We start from the raw sequence: 21,179 nt of genomic DNA, 5'->3' as shown, positions 1-21,179 counted from the left end.
ATAGGATGCTCATGTTCCAATCGTCGGGTACGCGTTCTTCCTGCCAGATGGTGCTAACTAGCTGATACATACACCTTATCAGCGCGTCGCCTCCGGTTTTAAACAGTTCGGCTGGTAAGCCATCGGCTCCTGCTGCTTTATTATTCTTCAGCCGGTTGATTGCTGTTTTTACCTCATCTTGGCCGGGCGGCATACATTCTATACCATCTTCTGGGATTGGATCTGTGGTATCATCGTCTTCGCTACTATTGGATACCAGCAGATTGGAGAAATGTTCCTTCCATATCCTGAGCACGCTATCTGTATCTGTTACCAGATTACCTTGCTGGTCTCTACAGGAGGATGTGCCTGTACCAAAGCCATCTGTTTGATGTTTCACTCTTTGGTAGAATTTTCGGACTTCATTCTGGCTCCCGTACATCTCGATTTTTTCACACTCCCGCTTTTCCATTTCTCTCTTTTTCTTGCGGAAAAGACGTTTCTCTTCTCTCCTTTTCTCCCGATATCTCTCTCGCGCGCTACGCGTTGCTACTGATTGCAAAGTAGCTCTATATGCTGCATTTTTCTCTTCGGTAGCAGCACGACACTCCTGGTCATACCATGAATTCCTTTGTGGAGGTCTCTGGAATCCAAGTATGGATTTTGCGGCTGTTTGCATGGAGTGGGCAATATGTTGCCATTGTGTTGTTATGTTATCGGGACAAGGAGTGCTCGCGTTAAGCAATTGGGCTAGTTCAGTGGAATATGCTGTGGCTATCTGTTGTGTTTGCAGCCTATCGATGTCCAACTTCCGCGTTGAGTCTGTTCGTGCTTTATTTGCAACATTTAGACGGGTACGTACCTTTGCTGCAACAAGGTAGTGGTCCGAATCAATGTTTGCGCCTCGGAACGATCGTACATCCAACACGCTGGATGAATGTCTTCCATCTATTACAACATGATCAATTTGATTACTTGTTCTTTGATCTGGAGACAGCCAGGTGCCCTTATGAAGAACTATTATCTCCGAAATATTTGACTTAGCGGATTATTATCTTTGATATAACCGGCCTGATGTACTAATGTCTCTGAAATAATGCTCCTGACGTCCTGTCAGAGATCATGGCCCTGAAGGAATATAAACTTAGAGATTATGGACTTAACAGTCGTCACGACCTATTATCGCCGAGATATTGGACCTGAAGGATTTTTATCTTGTAGATGGATTATAATTTTTCACGAACTATAATTTAATCTTGACGTACTGTAATAGTTGTTAACACATACTATCTCAGAGATAATGATTCTGACGAATTATTATTTTTGAGATAATAACCCTGACGGATTATTATATTTGACGGACTATAATCTGTGAAATGATGATCATAACCGATTACTATCTCCAGCGGTTCATTAATGACCCTGACGGACTGTTATCTAAGAGATAATGATCCTGACGGACTATTATTTCAGAGATAATTATCTTCCCGGACTACTAGCTCAGAAATAAGGATTATTATTTCATAGATAATGATACGTACGGACTACTATCTCATCGATAATTATCCGGATGGGCTGGTATATCAGCGATTATGATCCTAAAGTACTATTATTTCAAAAAGAATGATTCTGGCGGACTTTTATGTCGTGATAATGATCCTAACGAACTATTATCTCAGAGATAATGATCCTGACAGACTATATTCTCAGAGATAATGGTCCTGACGGACTATTTCTCACAGATAGCGATCCTGATCCTAATGGTCCTGGTGGGCTGTTATCTCAGAAATAGTGATCGTTATGATATCTGAGCGATAATGATCCGGACGGACTATTATCTCATAGATATTGATCATGATGTACTATTTTCTTAGAGATTATGACCCTGACGGCCTATTTTCTCAGAGATAATGATCCAAATCTCCAAGATATTGGACCTGACGGATTTTTATATTGTAGATGACGTATTGCAATAGTTGTTAATATCTCATAGATAATAGTTCTGACGAATTATTATCTTTAAGATAATGACCCTGACGGATTATCTTTGAGATAATGACTATAATCTGTGAAATGATGATTCGAACCGATTACTATCTTTGGTGGTTCATTACCTCTGAGATAGTGGAACTGGCGGTTTCTTATTTCTTAAATGATATGCTCTACGGCTAAGTATGACGATTGTTTAGTTCTGAGATAATGGACCTGGTGATTCATCAGTTCTATGATAATGAATGTGAGAATCATTATATCTGAGATAATGGACTTGAGAAATGCCTCATATAATGGATTTGTAGGGTAAGGATATGTTACATATCGGACCTAGGCGCTCATTATGTCTGAGGTAATAGATACCCGCCTTTTAGTCTTCCCAAGCAACCACCTTTTTGATCTTTTAGATAGCGAATTTTTTCACTTATCTTACTCTCTTGTACATTTTCTCATTTCGCACACTATAAGAGACTTACATACATAAAAACAACTTTTCATTTGATCTTCATGCCTCAATCTATCACTCGTTTTTTCTCTCTTTTCCTCTTTCTATCTCTCTCGTTAAATAACAATAACAAAATGTACATAAATGTCAATGTTTACATCTCTCATTGATCATCCAAACAATTTTGTGTGTCTCTCTCTTGTTTTTTATCTTTCTATCTGACTCTTGACTTGACTCTTGATGGCGCAATGCTCTCTATCACACATAACCTCACAATACGTGTGCGTGTTTGTTCTGTGTAATTCATTACGATATCCGATCATAAATCAAACATGCGAAAACTTTCATCCACTCTCTCGCTCTCGTTAAATCACAAAAACAAAACTGAATACGCAAATTTTCTCATATATAATTAAACAAAAATTGTTGGAAAATATTCGCGAATTTATTGCAATGAGTAATAATGCAGATCCAGTGCAGGGCAAACATTTCCTCATCATCAACAACAACAACTAATTAAACGTCATCAAATTATTTATCATCAACAATACAAATTGAAAAAACCCCAATACTATGATGACTGTCGGGATTATCGCAGACTTCTGGTACAACTGGAGGAGACGGAAAGACGTTTCGATGAATTCTGGCGTACGCATAGTAATCGTTTACAGCAATGTCTGGAGCTGAGGAAATTTGAACAAAGTTTTCGAGAATTACAGGTGATTTTTAATAAAAAAGTCAATCATTTTTATTTTAATTCACCTTCTTTCATCTTTTTTAGATTTGTTTTGATACCCACATGACCAAGATATCGGAAATGACCGAAATTGGCGAGAGCGTTGAACGTGTCGACAGTCTTATCAACGAAACAAAAGAATTCCAGAGTCAGTGTGCCGTTGACATTGATAAAGCCTCTGAGGTTATTGCTGCTGGTCAACAACTTATCGGCTCACGTGGTGTTTATCCCTGGGAAATAGTTCAACCCAAATGTGATGAACTGCAAAGGGTGTGTGATATTATCACCGAAAGGCTGCAAAAACGTTTGGAGATTTTGAATAAGAATCGTGAATTAATGGAGAGAGTTGAAAAGGTGAGTAAATTCTGAAACAGATTTTTTGGATCAGCCATTAACAAGTTTTAATATGTTTATTCTAGGCTAATGAATGGTGTGCTAACGGTGTTGAGTTACTCACCTCCCAGCGCATTGAGAAATGTTCTACATCCCACGAATTGGCGGAACAAAGCCTCCATGAGATACAGGCATTCATTGCCTCTGCATCAGAATTCAAATTATCTAGTCCTAGTGAATTTAAAAAGATCTTCTTAGAAAGCACTACACCAGAAACCAAAGCTTTAGTATCGCAGGTAAGTAAAGAGAGGATTTTTGGTTCGCAAAATATGCGAATAGTTTGAGTGGTTGCGAATGAAAACAAAAACAAAGGCAAAAGTTTAAAGGTAAAAGTTCCCATCATAAAACCTGTTAGCAAAAAGCAAGAGCTTCATCTCAGAGACAATCCTGACGAACTATTATCTCAATGTTGGCAGTCCTTATGAAGGCATAGTCGTCATTGATATATTACCTTAGAAGTAGTGGTCCTGACGGACTATTATCTTACAGATAATGGATCCGGCGGGCTATGGTCTCAGATATAATGATCCTGATAATGGTCCTGATGGGCTGTTATCACAGAGACAATGATCCTGACGGACTTTTATCTCATAGATAATGACGAACTTTTATCTCAGATATAATGATCGTGACGGACTATTATCTCATAGATAATCTACCTGACGGGCTATTATCTCAGTAATATTGATCCTGACGGACTATTACCTCAAAGATAATGCTCCTGACGGACGATTAGCTCAGAGATAATGATCCTCACGGATTTTTGTCTCAGAGATAATGGATTTTTATCTCAGAGATAATGGTCCTCACGGACTACTATCTCAGAGATATAGATTATTATATCATAGATAATGATCCTTACGGACTATTATCTCATAGATAATACTCATGACTGGCTATTATCTCAGAGATAATGATCCTGACGGACTATTATCTCAGAGATAATGATCCTGACGGATTATTATCTCAGCGATAATGATGCGGAGGGAGTATTATCGCTTAGATAATGATCCAGACGGACTATTATATCAGAGATAATGACCCTGAGGGACTATTATCTTAGAGATAATGCTCCTAATGGATTATTATCTGAGAGTTAATGACCCTGCCCGACTATAATCACAGAGATAAGGATGATTACTTCATTTTATCTCATAGATAATTTTCTTGTCGGGCTGCTATTATGATCCTGAAGGACTATTTTCTCAGAGAAATTGATTTATGTATAAGATAATGGTCCTTAGAGACTATTATCTCAGAGATAATTATCCTTACGGTATTATCTCATAGATAATGATCTTGACGAACTATTTTCTCACTGATAATGATCCTGAAGGTATATTACATCAGAGATAATTACCCTGACGAACTGTTATCTCAATGGTCCTGAAGGACTATTACCTCATAGATAATCTACCTGATGGGCTATTATCTCAGTAATAATGATCCTGACGGACTATTACCTCAAAGATAATGCTCCTGACGGACGATTAGCTCAGAGATAATGATCCTCACGGATTTTTATCTCAGAGATAATGGATTTTTATCTCAGAGATAATGGTCCTCACGGACTACTATCTCAGAGATATAGATTATTATATCATAGATAATGATCCTTACTGACTATTATCTCATATATAATGATATTGGCGGATAATTATCTAAGAGATAAGGGTCCTGATGGGCTGTTGTCTCAGAGATAATGATCATAATGGACTATTATCTCTGAGAATATCATCTTGACGGACTATTATTTCATAAATAATGATACTGACAGATTATTATCTCATAGATAATGATCTGGACGGACTATTCTATTGGAGATAATGATCCTGAAGGACTATTATCTCAGAGATAATGATCCTTATCTCACAGATAATGATCCTGATGGGCTGTTATCTCAGAGATATTGTTCATGATGAACTATTATTTCAGAGATTCTCATTCTGACGGACTATTATCTCAGAGAAAATTATCCTGATGGACTATTATCTCAGATAATTATCTGAGTTAATGGTCCTCAGAAATAATGATCATGATGGACTATTACCTCAGAGATAATCATCCTGAGGAACTATTATATCATAGATAATGATCCTGACGGAATATTATCTCATAGATAGTGATACCGACAGACTATTATCTCATAGATAACGATACTGACTTACTGTTATCTCAGAGATAATGATCCTGAGGGATTATTATCTTAGTGATAATGATCCTGACGGACTATTATCTCCCAGATAATGATTCTGAGAGACTATTATCTCAGAGATAATTATTCTAGCAGACTATTATTACATAGATAATGATCCTAACGATCTATTTTCTCAGAGATAATGATCCTGACGGACTATTATCTCCTGGGCTCCGGGCTATTACATCATAGATAATTACTCTGACGGACTATTATCTCATAGATAATGATCCTGATGGGCTGTTATCTCAGAGATAATGATGCTGACGGGCTATTATCACAGAGAAACTGATCCTGACGGACTACTTTCTCAGAGATAATTATCCTGACGAACTATTTTCCCTGAGATAATGATCCTGACGGGTATAGATAATGGCGCTGACGTGCTATGGCCTCAGAGATAATTATCCAGAAGAGCTGTTATATCATAGATAATGATCCTGATAGACTATTATCTCACAAAAAATTATGCTGACTGACTATTATCTCAGATCCTGACGGACTATAATCTCAACGACAATTCTCCTTACCGACCATCATATCAGAGACAATGCTATAGACGTACGTTTATCTTTTATCTGTAAGATAATGATCCTAAAGTTATGTTATTTCAGATTAATTGCTCTTGACATTATAATAGTAAAAATTCCTTAATTTTAAATTGATGCTGGTTTTTATACGATTTCTAACAACACAACATGTGTACATGTAGCCCTTACCGATCTCCCCAGACACAACATAAAGGTTAACGAGTCTATTTACACCCGCAGTTTTATTTAAAATGATAAGCTCGACTAGCCGCCAGCTAATTTAAAACTCATATCACCCTATCAGTCCAGCTGAGCGCGCACAATTACACAAACAAACATTCCATGGATTATGGAACATATGTACATATGTATTCGTTCCATTATGTACCGGCTAGTTGACCTACGACGAACAACAAAATTGAGATGTCTCTTCTTTAGATTATGTTTTAGTATAGTTGAGACCAGAATGAGAGTGCGGCTAAGGCTAAACACAAACAGCTTGTGATTCGTTTACATATACAGTTGACATTACAACAAATTATTTTAGATTTGTGGCTTGAATGGTTTTTTTTTATTGCAGATTGTGTTGTTTTTTGTTTTGTTCTCATTCATTTATTTTGTTGTAATTATTAGTTTTCTTATTTTTCATTGCCCGAGAGAATGATGTAAAGAAAATAAAGTGGAAATAAAAAAAATAGTTTGTTGTTTCCTTGAAGACTTTTGCTGATTACTGATTATTGTTGGCGTCTCGGGATCAGACTGTTTAATATTTTTTATTATTTTGTATTTTGTGGATGCTGCCACCACCGTATGATGTGTGGCTTTGTGTGATTGACTGACTCATGCCCATATGTGGGGGAGATTTTTGTGCTTTCCTCCGTTCATTTAGTTTAGAATGAACCATTGAAAACGCTACTTTAGCCTTTTGTGTTGTTGCTGTGCTTCGTTTTAAGTTAATTTCGTGGAAATGCTAATCGCTTTCGTCGTCGGTAACATTGTGAAACGAAGTGTTATAATAATTCTGCCATGATCGAGTTCAATTTTGATCTTAAGTGATTAATCAATTTTGTTGATAAAAATCTAATTTTTTATTTCACTTATTGTAATAATAAATATTTGAGTGGTTAACCAAATCGCTGACCGTGAAAGAGAAATATGTTCATTTCATATCTCAATCAAGATGCTGAGCGACGTCGTTGGTCATGCCCTATACCAGTCATTAAGGATATTACTCACAGTGGTGTTGATTTTCAAGTGAGTGGTGTAGTAACATAAGAATGAAGGTTTTAATTAGTGGAATAAGGAACTATAGTGAAAACATAAATAAAAATAAAATGTGCTTTTCAAAATAGTCAGGCTTAATCCCATATCCGTTGTTTTAATATTTTATTAAAACAAATTTAATTTATTAGTAGAATATTAAAACAACGACTATGGGATTAAGCCTGACTATTTTGAAAAGCAAAATAGAAGTCGTCGTCCCAAATAAAAAACCCAGCCAACCCTCCTAAAATAAAATGATTATTTGTGGCGCCCAACGTTTCTTCTTTCGATGAAGTCCAGAAGTAATTTTTTTTATTTCAGAATTAACAAAAAAATTATGAATAGATAAATTATATTATAGATAAATTTATTTATTTGATCCCTTGTGATATTTTATTTGGCATATGACACAATCTAATTTACGTGTGATGTGAAGACATTTCATGTGATCTGCAGTATACCTTACAAAAGTAAACTTGTGGATCTCAGTTTTCCATTGGTGAAGGTTGTTTTCAATAGAACACATGAAATCCTACACAAAGACATACTCGATGTTTGGTGATTAAGTCGACCCTTCTTCCATGAGAACATGATTCTGGGGTGACCTTTCCTTCTAACATTTGCTGCAGTCGCTTATTGTATCGGCAACAATTATCCCAATTGATCACCGCAGGTTGAAAACATCTACCACATTGTGGAGTTCTTCTTTCAATTTGACCGCAGACAACTTAGTTCCTATAGACTCATTCTTGAGGACGAATCTGTGATGGATATTGGGATAGATGGTGGTCAGAATTCTGCTACCATCGACCATGCCATTCAACTTAGTGCCCACATCTACAGTCCACAGGGTGAACAGAATTTGCCGATATTTGTATATGCCAAATAGAAGTTCGGCGTTTCACAAATTACATCAGGGAAGGTACTGACGCCAAGATCGTACAATCATCCGCATGCGTTACAATCTAAATGCCGTCTGGAGGTGGGTGGAATACAGTTCCGGAGATACCAACGCAACATAGGCAACTCCCTGCTTCACAGGCCTTGGACTTCTTGTTCCTGAATTCCACGTAAGACTGGAATATATAATTGATTGATGATTGATTGAACATCACTGTTCTATAATACGGTTAGCTTTATCTGAGTCCTTGTCTAATATATGTGGAGAGATGGCGCACTGTGGATAGCTTTTTCTAACGCTAGGGAGGTGTAAAGCCTGTAGAGTCTTTGCTACAGACGACAAAAGCGAGACGTCCTTGCCTTGCTTCAGTATAGGGACCACCCATTTGTCAGACTTCGGCTACAGCTACAAATTGATAACTTTGATCAGATTCTCGACTCATCCAGCTTTTTCAGCATTAAATTGTGGTGATTCTTCCTAGGCAGGAAGAGAACACTTCTCTTCGGCCTGGCAGTCCAGGGGTGCAAGGCAAACTGTCGATTAAAATAGCTTGCGTACCGGATCAGTCAGCGAAATAGGCCTGTACGATTCACCTTTGCAGGCGTCCTTGCCTTGCCTCAGTATCGGGACCTCCCATTTTTCGACTTCGGCTACAGCTACAAATTGATAACTTTGATCAGATTCTCGACACCCGGCTCATCCAGCTCTTTCAGCATTAAATTAGGCAGGAAGAGAACACTTCTCTTCGGCCTGTCAGTCCAGGGGTGCAAGTCAAGCTGTCTATCAAAATAACGTGCGTATCGGATCAGTCAGCGCCAAAGGTCTGTACGATTCACCTTTGCTGGCGTCCTTGCCTTGCTTCAGTATCGGGACCACCCATTAGTCGGACTTCGGCTACAAATTGATAACTTTGATGAGATATTCGACACCCGGCTCATCCAGCACTTTCAGAATTAAATTGTGGTGGTTCTTCCTAGTCAGCGAAATAGGCCTGTACGATTCACCTTTGCTGGCGTCCTTGCCTAGCTTCAGTATCGGGACCACCCATTTTTCAGACTTTGGTTACAGCTATAAATTAATAACTTTGATCAGATTCTCGACTCCCGGCTCATCCAGCTCTTTCAGCATTAAATTATGGTGGTTCTTCCTAGGCAGGAAGAGAACACTTCTCTTCGGCCTGTCAGTCCAGGGGTGCAAGTCAAGCTGTCTATTAAAATAACGTGCGTATCGCATCAGTCAGCGCCAAAGGTCTGTACGATTCACCTTTACTGGCGTCCTTGCCTTGCTTCGGTATCGGGACCACCCATTAGTCGGACTTCGGCTACAAATTGATAACTTTGATGAGATATTCGACACCCAGCTCATCCAGCACTTTCAGCATTAAATTGTGGTGGTTCTTCCTAGGCAGGAAGAGAACACTTCTCTTCGGCCTGTCAGTCCAGGGGTGCAAGTCAAGCTGTCTATTAAAATAACTTGCGTATCGGATTAGTCAGCGCCAAAGGTCTGTACGATTCACCTTTGCTGGCGTCCTTGCCTTGCTTCAGTATCGGGACCACCCATTAGGCGGACTTCGGCTACAAATTGATAACTTTGATGAGATATTCGACACCCGGCTCATCCAGCACTTTCAGCATTAAATTATGGTGGTTCTTCCTAGGCAGGAAGAGAACACCTTTCTTCGGCCTGTCAGTCCAGGGGTGCAAGACAACCTGTCCATTAAAATAACTTGCGTTCGGATTAGTCAGCGTAACGTCGCCAAACGTGACTGAGGTCCTAACTTCTTTCAAGGGTTCTAGAGTGACTAAATCATTGCTCGTAATTCACTTATTCATTTGATATTGTATCGGAAGAAAAGAAAGAGAAGAAAATTTGAAATTAATAGGTGGACATCTAAGCATCCACATACAGTCCCAGAAAGCGTACTGCTTCAACTGAATTTGTCCGAAGTGACTCCGGCGTCAGGCCACATTTTGGGCATGAGTCGGCTATCTCTGGATTCAGGAGGGAGAGGTTACTGTTTAGCTACCTAGAGATGCCAGACCGAAGTTGTGGTAGTATTGATCTGGTCTCTCTAGGTAGTACCCTCTCATCCTCACTTATGAGAGGTGGTCTTCCACCGAGCACAACACTGCTTGTGCCCTCACAGCAGTTGGATCTATGTTCCGGGACCGACGCAAGGAACCCCTTGCCCAAGGACTGCTACCTCGCCAATACAGGAAACAAAGTATTATGCATTTGTTGTTGAGCTTGGTTACCTGCGTCGCCGCGACCATGATATTCTTCCGACTCATGAAATCTACTACTTCCTCGATCTTACCTCGGAGTCCATTGCAATTAAATTGCGAAAAGGATGCATTTTCAGGGATTGGAACAACAACGGCTGGTGTTAAGTGCTGCGTGTGCGGCTGTTGTTGGGGGGGGGGGCTGCGGCGGAGTCGCGTAATTCTTATGACGACGACAACAACTCACTGACGGCTGTGTTCACGCAGCAACATAGTCCCAGTCGTACTACCTCAAATGGAAGAGTGCAGAACAACCCCTAATATGCACCACTTCCGACATCTATTGTATCTCACATAAGCTTGTCGGTGTTGGATGCGTATGTGACAAACTGAGCACATATAAATTGGTACTGGGATTTCCTCCGCCCTGGTATGGACCAAAAGAATCCGGAGCAGGCATTCCGGGATATGGTGCTCCCAATACAGAAAAACGATGCAAATACAAGCATGTACACTGAGGTGGGAGCCGCTGGCCCGAACACGGGTTTTTAGTGCTTTTTGTTACAAATCTATATTTTTCTCCCTTTTATAATGACCCGAATGTTCCAAAAACATTACCCAAGTGGTGATCTTGTAATATATGCAATATTGACCATCTGCGCGCTGAAGGCGTGAGTAAGATTCTTACATTAGATAACATCAAGATTTTTTTTAACGATTACAAAATCCATCTGCGTAATTCGAGCTTACATTTCCTGAAAATGTTTTTCCTTTAAAGCCTCGATTTACGGTGCGAATCTTTGGCGCCTATACCTCGTTCACCTATGAAATAGATCAATTTCGTGGGTTTCGGGCTCTCCACTGTCCGCAACCTCTGAACCCGCTCGAAGCCCTGGGTATTCTCCTCTGAAGGACTGAGTACATAAAGAAATCCAACAAAGTCTACATAAAATAAAACCTGCCGTATAAATAACGCTTTTGAATAGAAATTCCAAATAAAATGCATATCCGGTGTTTCGCACCATCAGCAATTGAATTAATTGTTGTTGTTATTGTATTTCAAAATATCAAAACAAAAAATACTAAACACCGGGTAATTCCACCATCATTGGCGGCTAAACAAAACAAAAACATAACATGACACCAACATTTATACCGGCAGCAGCAGTAATGGTGGCGGTGACACCCGATGCTGCTGCAACTACCCCAACGTTTAGTGGATTGATGATGATGTTGCTGTTACTGCGCCAAGCAACAATTATCAGCATTTGCATGTTTTTTTGTTCAATTTTTTTTGCTCTTGTCTTTCCCATTGCTGTTGTTATTATTGTTGACGTGATTATTGTTGCCGGTGCTGCTGGCTGGTTGGTGGAGCTGCTGCATCCACATATAACAGTTGTGTGTTACAGTTTAACCCATATTTGTCACAATGGTCAATCAAATTCAACGGAATGGCGATATGTCGCGACATGCAACAGTTTTATTTTTAAGTGTTTTCTTCTGTTTCAATTGCTGTTGATGTACATTAGAGTGGGTAATCTTAAAAGTGACATCACATGTGTAGTCGTGAGACCTTCTCCGAAGATGGACGCTGAAACTATATTATTCGGACCTTTATCGTGAAAAGTATAAAATTGTAGCTATGTAACAAAGATTACAACAAAAATAATGCAAGACATTGGGACATTTTGAGGCCCATACCTCAGGCAGTACTAGATTCCACTAAAAAAAATCATATCAAAGATTGCAGATAAGATAGAAAGGATGCTTCTATAGACAATTTCGGAAAGAAAGGATGCTCCTACAGACCCTTTCGGAAAGAAAGGGTTCCTGTGTAGACGCTTTCGGAAAGAAAGGGTGCTTCTATAGACCCTTTCGGAAAGAAAGGGTGCTTTTATAGACCTTCTCGGAAAGAAAGGGTGCTTCTATAGACATTTTCGGAAAGAAAGGATGCTTCTATAGACCTTTTCTGAAAGAAAGGATGTTTTTATAAACCCTTTCGGAAATTAAGGATGCTTCTACAGACCCTTTCGGAAAGAATGGGTGCTTCTATAGCCCCTTTCTGAAAGAAAGGGTGCTTCTATAGACCCTTTCTGAAAGAAAAGGTGCTTCTATAGACCTTTTCTGAAAGAAAGCGTGCTTCTATAGACCCTTTCTGAAAGAAAGGGTGCTTCTATAGACCCTTTCTTAAAGAAAGAATGTTTTTATAGACCCTTTCGGAAAAAGGGTGCTTGTATAGACCCTTTCGGAAATTAAGGGTGCTTGTATAGACTCTTTCGGAAAAAGGGTGCTTGTATAGACCCTTTCGGAAATTAAGGGTGCTTCTACAGACCCTTTCGGAAAGAATGTGTGCTTCTATAGCCCCTTTCTGAAAGAAACGGTGCTTCTATAGACCCTTTCTGAAAGAAGGGGTGCTTCTATAGACCATTTCTGAAAGAAAGGGTGCTTCTATATGCCCTTTCTGAAAGCAAAGGCGTTTCTATAGACCCTTTTCTGAAAGAAAGGGTGCTTCTATAGACTCTTTCTGAACGAGAGGGTGCTTCTATAGACCCTTTCTGAAATAAAAGTTGCTTCTATAAACCCTTTTCTGAAAGAAAGGGTAGACCCTTTCTGAAATAAAAGTTGCTTCTATAAATCCATTTCTGAAAGAAAGGGTGCTTCTATAGACCCTTTCGGAAAGAAAGGGTGCTTCTGTAGACTCTTTCTTAAAGAAATTATGTTTGTATAGACCCTTTCTGAAGGAAAGTATGCTTCTGTAGACCCTTTCTGAAAGAAAGGATGCTTCCATAGACCCCTTCCGAAAGAAAGGATGCTTTTATAGACCTTTGCTGAAAGAAAGGATTCGTCTATAGACCCTTTCGGAAGGAAAGGATGCTTCTATAGACGCTTTCGGAAAGAAAGGGTGCCTGTGTAGACGCTTTCGGAAAGAAAGTGTGCTTCTATAGACCCTTTCGGAAAGAAAGGGTGCTTCTATAGACCCTTTCGGGAAGAAAGGGTGCTTCTATAGACCTTCTCGGAAAGAAAGGTTGCTTCTATAGACCTTTTCTGAAAGAAAGGATGTTTTTATAGACCCTTTCGGAAATTAAGGGTGCTTCTACAGACCCTTTCGGAAAGAATGGGTGCTTCTATAGCCCTTTTCTGAAAGAAAGGGTGCTTCTATAGACCCTTTCTGAAAGAAAAGGTGCTTCTATAGACCCTTTCGGAAAGAAAGGGTGCTTCTATAGACCCTTGCTGAAAGAAAGGATTCGTCTATAGACCCTTTCGGAAGGAAAGGATGCCTCTATAGACCCTTTCGGAAAGAAAGGGTGCCTGTGTAGACGCTTTCGGAAAGAAAGTGTGCTTCTATAGACCCTTTCGGAAAGAAAGGGTGTTTCTATAGACCCTTTCGGAAATTAAGGGTGCTTCTACAGACCCTTTCGGAAAGAATGGGTGTTTTTATAGACCCTTTCGGAAATGAAGGGTGCTTCTACAGACCCTTTCGGAAAGAATGGGTGCTTCTATAACCCCTTTCTGAAAGAAAGGGTGCTTCTATAGACCCTTTTCTGAAAGAAAGGGTGCTTCTATAGACCCTTTCTTAAAGAAAGGGTGCTTCTATAGACCCTTTCGGAAAGAAAAGGTGCTTCTACAGACCCTTTCGGAAAGAAAAGGTGCTTCTACAGACCCTTTCTAAAAGAAAGGCTGCTTCTATAGACCTTTTCTAAAAGAAAGACTGCTTCTATAGACCCTTTCTAAAAGAAAGGCTGCTTCTATAGACCCTTTCTAAAAGAAAGGTTGCTTCTATAGACCATTTCTAAAAGAAATGCTGCTTCTATAGACCCTTTCGGAAAGAATGGGTGCTTCTACAGACCCTTTCGGAAAGAATGGGTGCATCTACAGACCCTTTCTGAAAGAATGGGTGCTTCTACAGACCCTTTCTGAAAGAAAGGGTGCTTCTAGAGACCCTTTCGGAAAGAATGGGTGCTTCTATAGACCCTTCATGAAAGTAAGGGTGCTTCAACAGACCCTTCATGAAAGGAAGGGTGCTTCTATAGACCCTTCATGAAAGGAAGTGTGCTTTTATAGACCCTTTCTGAAGTAAAAGATGCTGAAAGGGTGCTTCTATCTGAAAGAAAGGGTGCTTCTATAGATCCTTTCTTAATGAAAGGGTGCTTCTATAGATCCTTTCTTAAAGAAAGGGTGCTTCTATAGACCCTTTCTGAAAGAAAAGGTGCTTCTATAGACCTTTTCTGAAAGAAAGCGTGCTTCTATAGACCCTTTCTGAAAGAAAGGGTGCTTCTATAGACCCTTTCTTAAAGAAAGAATGTTTTTATAGACCCTTTCGGAAAAAGGGTGCTTGTATAGACCCTTTCGGAAAAAGGGTGCTTGTATAGACTCTTTCGGAAAAAGGGTGCTTGTATAGACCCTTTCGGAAATTAAGGGTGCTTCTACAGACCCTTTCGGAAAGAATGTGTGCTTCTATAGCCCCTTTCTGAAAGAAACGGTGCTTCTATAGACCCTTTCTGAAAGAAGGGGTGCTTCTATAGACCATTTCTGAAAGAAAGGGTGCTTCTATATTCCCTTTCTGAAAGCAAAGGCGTTTCTATAGACCCTTTTCTGAAAGAAAGGGTGCTTCTATAGACTCTTTCTGAACGAGAGGGTGCTTCTATAGACCCTTTCTGAAATAAAAGTTGCTTCTATAAACCCTTTTCTGAAAGAAAGGGTAGACCCTTTCTGAAATTAAAGTTGCTTCTATAAACCCTTTTCTGAAAGAAAGGGTGCTTCTATAGACCCTTTCGGAAAGAAAGGGTGCTTCTGTAGACTCTTTCTTAAAGAAATTATGTTTGTATAGACCCTTTCTGAAGGAAAGTATGCTTCTGTAGACCCTTTCTGAAAGAAAGGATGCTTCCATAGACCCCTTCCGAAAGAAAGGATGCTTTTATAGACCTTTGCTGAAAGAAAGGATTCGTCTATAGACCCTTTCGGAAGGAAAGGATGCTTCTATAGACGCTTTCGGAAAGAAAGGGTGCCTGTGTAGACGCTTTCGGAAAGAAAGTGTGCTTCTATAGACCCTTTCGGAAAGAAAGGGTGCTTCTATAGACCCTTTCGGGAAGAAAGGGTGCTTCTATAGACCTTCTCGGAAAGAAAGGTTGCTTCTATAGACCTTTTCTGAAAGAAAGGATGTTTTTATAGACCCTTTCGGAAGTTAAGGGTGCTTCTACAGACCCTTTCGGAAAGAATGGGTGCTTCTATAGCCCTTTTCTGAAAGAAAGGGTGCTTCTATAGACCCTTTCTGAAAGAAAAGGTGCTTCTATAGACCCTTTCGGAAAGAAAGGGTGCTTCTATAGACCCTTGCTGAAAGAAAGGATTCGTCTATAGACCCTTTCGGAAGGAAAGGATGCCTCTATAGACCCTTTCGGAAAGAAAGGGTGCCTGTGTAGACGCTTTCGGAAAGAAAGTGTGCTTCTATAGACCCTTTCGGAAAGAAAGGGTGTTTCTATAGACCCTTTCGGAAATTAAGGGTGCTTCTACAGACCCTTTCGGAAAGAATGGGTGTTTTTATAGACCCTTTCGGAAATGAAGGGTGCTTCTACAGACCCTTTCGGAAAGAATGGGTGCTTCTATAACCCCTTTCTGAAAGAAAGGGTGCTTCTATAGACCCTTTTCTGAAAGAAAGGGTGCTTCTATAGACCCTTTCTTAAAGAAAGGGTGCTTCTATAGACCCTTTCGGAAAGAAAAGGTGCTTCTACAGACCCTTTCGGAAAGAAAAGGTGCTTCTACAGACCCTTTCTAAAAGAAAGGCTGCTTCTATAGACCTTTTCTAAAAGAAAGACTGCTTCTATAGACCCTTTCTAAAAGAAAGGCTGCTTCTATAGACCATTTCTAAAAGAAATGCTGCCTCTATAGACCCTTTCGGAAAGAATGGGTGCTTCTACAGACCCTTTCGGAAAGAATGGGTGCATCTACAGACTCTTTCTGAAAGAATGGGTGCTTCTACAGACCCTTTCTGAAAGAAAGGGTGCTTCTAGAGACCCTTTCGGGAAGAATGGGTGCTTCTATAGACCCTTCATGAAAGTAAGGGTGCTTCAACAGACCCTTCATGAAAGGAAGGGTGCTTCTACAGACCCTTTCGGAAAGAAAAGGTGCTTCTACAGACCCTTTCTAAAAGAAAGGCTGCTTCTATAGACCTTTTCTAAAAGAAAGACTGCTTCTATAGACCCTTTCTAAAAGAAAGGCTGCTTCTATAGACCCTTTCTAAAAGAAAGGTTGCTTCTATAGACCATTTCTAAAAGAAATGCTGCTTCTATAGACCCTTTCGGAAAGAATGGGTGCTTCTACAGACCCTTTCGGAAAGAATGGGTGCATCTACAGACCCTTTCTGAAAGAATGGGTGCTTCTACAGACCCTTTCTGAAAGAAAGGGTGCTTCTAGAGACCCTTTCGGAAAGAATGGGTGCTTCTATAGACCCTTCATGAAAGTAAGGGTGCTTCAACAGACCCTTCATGAAAGGAAGGGTGCTTCTATAGACCCTTCATGAAAGGAAGTGTGCTTTTATAGACCCTTTCTGAAGTAAAAGATGCTGAAAGGGTGCTTCTATCTGAAAGAAAGGGTGCTTCTATAGATCCTTTCTTAATGAAAGGGTGCTTCTATAGATCCTTTCTTAAAGAAAGGGTGCTTCTATAGATCCTTTCTTGAAGAAAGGGTGCTTCTATAGACCCTTTCGGAAAGAATGGGTGCTTCTATAGCCCCTTTCTGAAAGAAAGGGTGCTTCTATAGACCCTTTCTGAAAGAAAAGGTGCTTCTATAGACCTTTTCTGAAAGAAAGCGTGCTTCTATAGACCCTTTCTGAAAGAAAGGGTGCTTCTATAGACCCTTTCTTAAAGAAAGAATGTTTTTATAGACCCTTTCGGAAAAAGGGTGCTTGTATAGACCCTTTCGGAAAAAGGGTGCTTGTATAGACTCTTTCGGAAAAAGGGTGCTTGTATAGACCCTTTCGGAAATTAAGGGTGCTTCTACAGACCCTTTCGGAAAGAATGTGTGCTTCTATAGCCCCTTTCTGAAAGAAACGGTGCTTCTATAGACCCTTTCTGAAAGAAGGGGTGCTTCTATAGACCATTTCTGAAAGAAAGGGTGCTTCTATATGCCCTTTCTGAAAGCAAAGGCGTTTCTATAGACCCTTTTCTGAAAGAAAGGGTGCTTCTATAGACTCTTTCTGAACGAGAGGGTGCTTCTATAGACCCTTTCTGAAATAAAAGTTGCTTCTATAAACCCTTATCTGAAAGAAAGGGTAGACCCTTTCTGAAATTAAAGTTGCTTCTATAAACCCTTTTCTGAAAGAAAGGGTGCTTCTATAGACCCTTTCGGAAAGAAAGGGTGCTTCTGTAGACTCTTTCTTAAAGAAATTATGTTTGTATAGACCCTTTCTGAAGGAAAGTATGCTTCTGTAGACCCTTTCTGAAAGAAAGGATGCTTCCATAGACCCCTTCCGAAAGAAAGGATGCTTTTATAGACCTTTGCTGAAAGAAAGGATTCGTCTATAGACCCTTTCGGAAGGAAAGGATGCTTCTATAGACGCTTTCGGAAAGAAAGGGTGCCTGTGTAGACGCTTTCGGAAAGAAAGTGTGCTTCTATAAACCCTTTCGGAAAGAAAGGGTGCTTCTATAGACCTTCTCGGAAAGAAAGGTTGCTTCTATAGACCTTTTCTGAAAGAAAGGATGTTTTTATAGACCCTTTCGGAAGTTAAGGGTGCTTCTACAGACCCTTTCGGAAAGAATGGGTGCTTCTATAGCCCTTTTCTGAAAGAAAGGGTGCTTCTATAGACCCTTTCTGAAAGAAAAGGTGCTTCTATAGACCCTTTCGGAAAGAAAGGGTGCTTCTATAGACCCTTGCTGAAAGAAAGGATTCGTCTATAGACCCTTTCGGAAGGAAAGGATGCCTCTATAGACCCTTTCGGAAAGAAAGGGTGCCTGTGTAGACGCTTTCGGAAAGAAAGTGTGCTTCTATAGACCCTTTCGGAAAGAAAGGGTGTTTCTATAGACCCTTTCGGAAATTAAGGGTGCTTCTACAGACCCTTTCGGAAAGAATGGGTGTTTTTATAGACCCTTTCGGAAATGAAGGGTGCTTCTACAGACCCTTTCGGAAAGAATGGGTGCTTCTATAACCCCTTTCTGAAAGAAAGGGTGCTTCTATAGACCCTTTTCTGAAAGAAAGGGTGCTTCTATAGACCCTTTCTTAAAGAAAGGGTGCTTCTATAGACCCTTTCGGAAAGAAAAGGTGCTTCTACAGACCCTTTCGGAAAGAAAAGGTGCTTCTACAGACCCTTTCTAAAAGAAAGGCTGCTTCTATAGACCTTTTCTAAAAGAAAGACTGCTTCTATAGACCCTTTCTAAAAGAAAGGCTGCTTCTATAGACCATTTCTAAAAGAAATGCTGCTTCTATAGACCCTTTCGGAAAGAATGGGTGCTTCTACAGACCCTTTCGGAAAGAATGGGTGCATCTACAGACTCTTTCTGAAAGAATGGGTGCTTCTACAGACCCTTTCTGAAAGAAAGGGTGCTTCTAGAGACCCTTTCGGAAAGAATGGGTGCTTCTATAGACCCTTCATGAAAGTAAGGGTGCTTCAACAGACCCTTCATGAAAGGAAGGGTGCTTCTATAGACCCTTCATGAAAGGAAGTGTGCTTTTATAGACCCTTTCTGAAGTAAAAGATGCTGAAAGGGTGCTTCTATCTGAAAGAAAGGGTGCTTCTATAGATCCTTTCTTAATGAAAGGGTGCTTCTATAGATCCTTTCTTAAAGAAAGGGTGCTTCTATAGATCCTTTCTGAAGAAAGGGTGCTTCTATAGACCCTTTCTGAAGAAAGGGTGCTTCTATAGACCCTTTCTGAAGAAAGGGTGCTTCTATAGACCCTTTCTGAAGAAAGGGTGCTTCTATAGACCCTTTCTGAAGAAAGGGTGCTTCTATAGACCCTTTCTGAAGAAAGGGTGCTTCTATAGACCCTTTCTGAAGAAAGGGTGCTTCTATAGACCCTTTCTGAAGAAAGGGTGCTTCTATAGACCCTTTCTGAAGAAAGGGTGCTTCTATAGACCCTTTCTGAAGAAAGGGTGCTTCTATAGACCCTTTCTGAAGAAAGGGTGCTTCTATAGACCCTTTCTGAAGAAAGGGTGCTTCTATAGACCCTTTCTGAAGAAAGGGTGCTTCTATAGACCCTTTCTGAAGAAAGGGTGCTTCTATAGACCCTTTCTGAAGAAAGGGTGCTTCTATAGACCCTTTCTGAAGAAAGGGTGCTTCTATAGACCCTTTCTGAAGAAAGGGTGCTTCTATAGACCCTTTCTGAAGTAAAAGGTGCTGAAAGGGTGCTTCTATAGACCCTTTCTGAAGTAAAAGGTGCTGAAAGGGTGCTTCTATAGACCCTTTCTGAAGTAAAAGGTGCTGAAAGGGTGCTTCTATAGACCCTTTCTGAAGTAAAAGGTGCTGAAAGGGTGCTTCTATCTGAAAGAAAGGGTGCTTCTATAGATCCTTTCTTAAAGAAAGGGTGTTGCTGTAGACTCTTTCTAAAAAAGGGTGCTGCTGTAGACCCTTTCTAAAAAAAGGCTGCTTCTATAGGCCTTTTCTAAAAGAAAGGCTGCTTCTATAGACCCTTTCTAAAAGAACAGCTGCTTCTATGAAAGAATGGGTGCTTCTGTACACCTTTTCTTAAAGAAAGGGTGCTTCTATACCCCTTTTCTTAAAGAAGGGGTGCTTCTATACCCCTTTTCTTAAAGAAAGGGTGCTTCTATACCCCTTTTCTTAAAGAAAGGGTGCTTCTATACCCCTTTTCTTAAAGAAAGGGTGCTTCTATACCCCTTTTCTTAAAGAAAGGGTGCTTCTATACCCCTTTTCTTAAAGAAAGGGTGCTTCTTTATCCCTTTTCTTAAAGAAGTTTTCTGAAAGAAATGGTGCTTCTACAGACACTTTCGGAAAAAATGAGTGCTTCTATAGACCTTTTCTGAAAGAAAGAGTGCTTCTATAGACCCTTTCGGAAAGAAAAGGTGTTTCTATAGACCATTTCTGAAAGAAAGGGTGCTTCTATAGACCATTTTTGAAAGAAAGGGCTCTTCTATAGACCATTTCTGAAAGAGAGGGTGCTTCTATAGACCATTTCTAAAAGAAAGGGTGGTTCTATAGACCCTTTCTGACTTTGTATCTATAGACCATTTAGGCCTATTCGTTCCACGGATATTCTTGTAGAAATGGGATCGATTTTCTTTGTTAAAATGCTCAAAGCTCGAAAAAATCTTTCTTAAGAACTCAAAGACATGAATTATGCCATGGCTTCACAGGAAATAATCCTTTTCATTTACCTTAACCAACTCTAGTGTACAATAATTTGTTTATAGTCAGCCAACATACACATGTTTCACGACTCTGTCTCTCTCTCTCTCTCTGGTATTTTTCTTGTTGCAAAAATAAAAAAAAACAGATGAAGAAGAAAAAATCCACAACATCGACAAATCATGTTTTTACAGTTTATTATCGCAGCAAAATTATTTGTGTTAAATGAAGT

General features: G+C 39.9%; 1 protein-coding gene across 26 annotated transcripts in view; it reads left to right on the top strand.

The window, feature by feature from the left end:
* LOC141405841 (guanine nucleotide exchange factor DBS) overlaps positions 1 to 21,179 on the top strand; it is a 457,151-nt gene that overhangs the window by 168,404 nt on the left and 267,568 nt on the right. For 16 of the 26 annotated variants that reach the window (XM_073990593.1, XM_073990601.1, XM_073990592.1 and 13 more), the window contains 3 exons: positions 3,015 to 3,135; positions 3,198 to 3,506; positions 3,572 to 3,781. In XM_073990593.1, the coding sequence (XP_073846694.1) occupies positions 3,015 to 3,135; positions 3,198 to 3,506; positions 3,572 to 3,781 (640 nt within the window). Of the gene's footprint in view, positions 1 to 2,885; positions 3,136 to 3,197; positions 3,507 to 3,571; positions 3,782 to 21,179 lie in introns of all 26 variants that reach the window. The other 10 variants (XM_073990590.1, XM_073990600.1, XM_073990589.1 and 7 more) reach the window with 1 other exon arrangement.

Source organism: Musca autumnalis, unplaced genomic scaffold (assembly GCF_047663935.1).
Source record: "Musca autumnalis isolate F117 unplaced genomic scaffold, ASM4766393v1 scaffold_5, whole genome shotgun sequence".
NCBI classification, from domain to species: domain Eukaryota; kingdom Metazoa; phylum Arthropoda; class Insecta; order Diptera; family Muscidae; genus Musca; species Musca autumnalis.
This window is presented reverse-complemented; position numbering and strand designations above follow the sequence as displayed.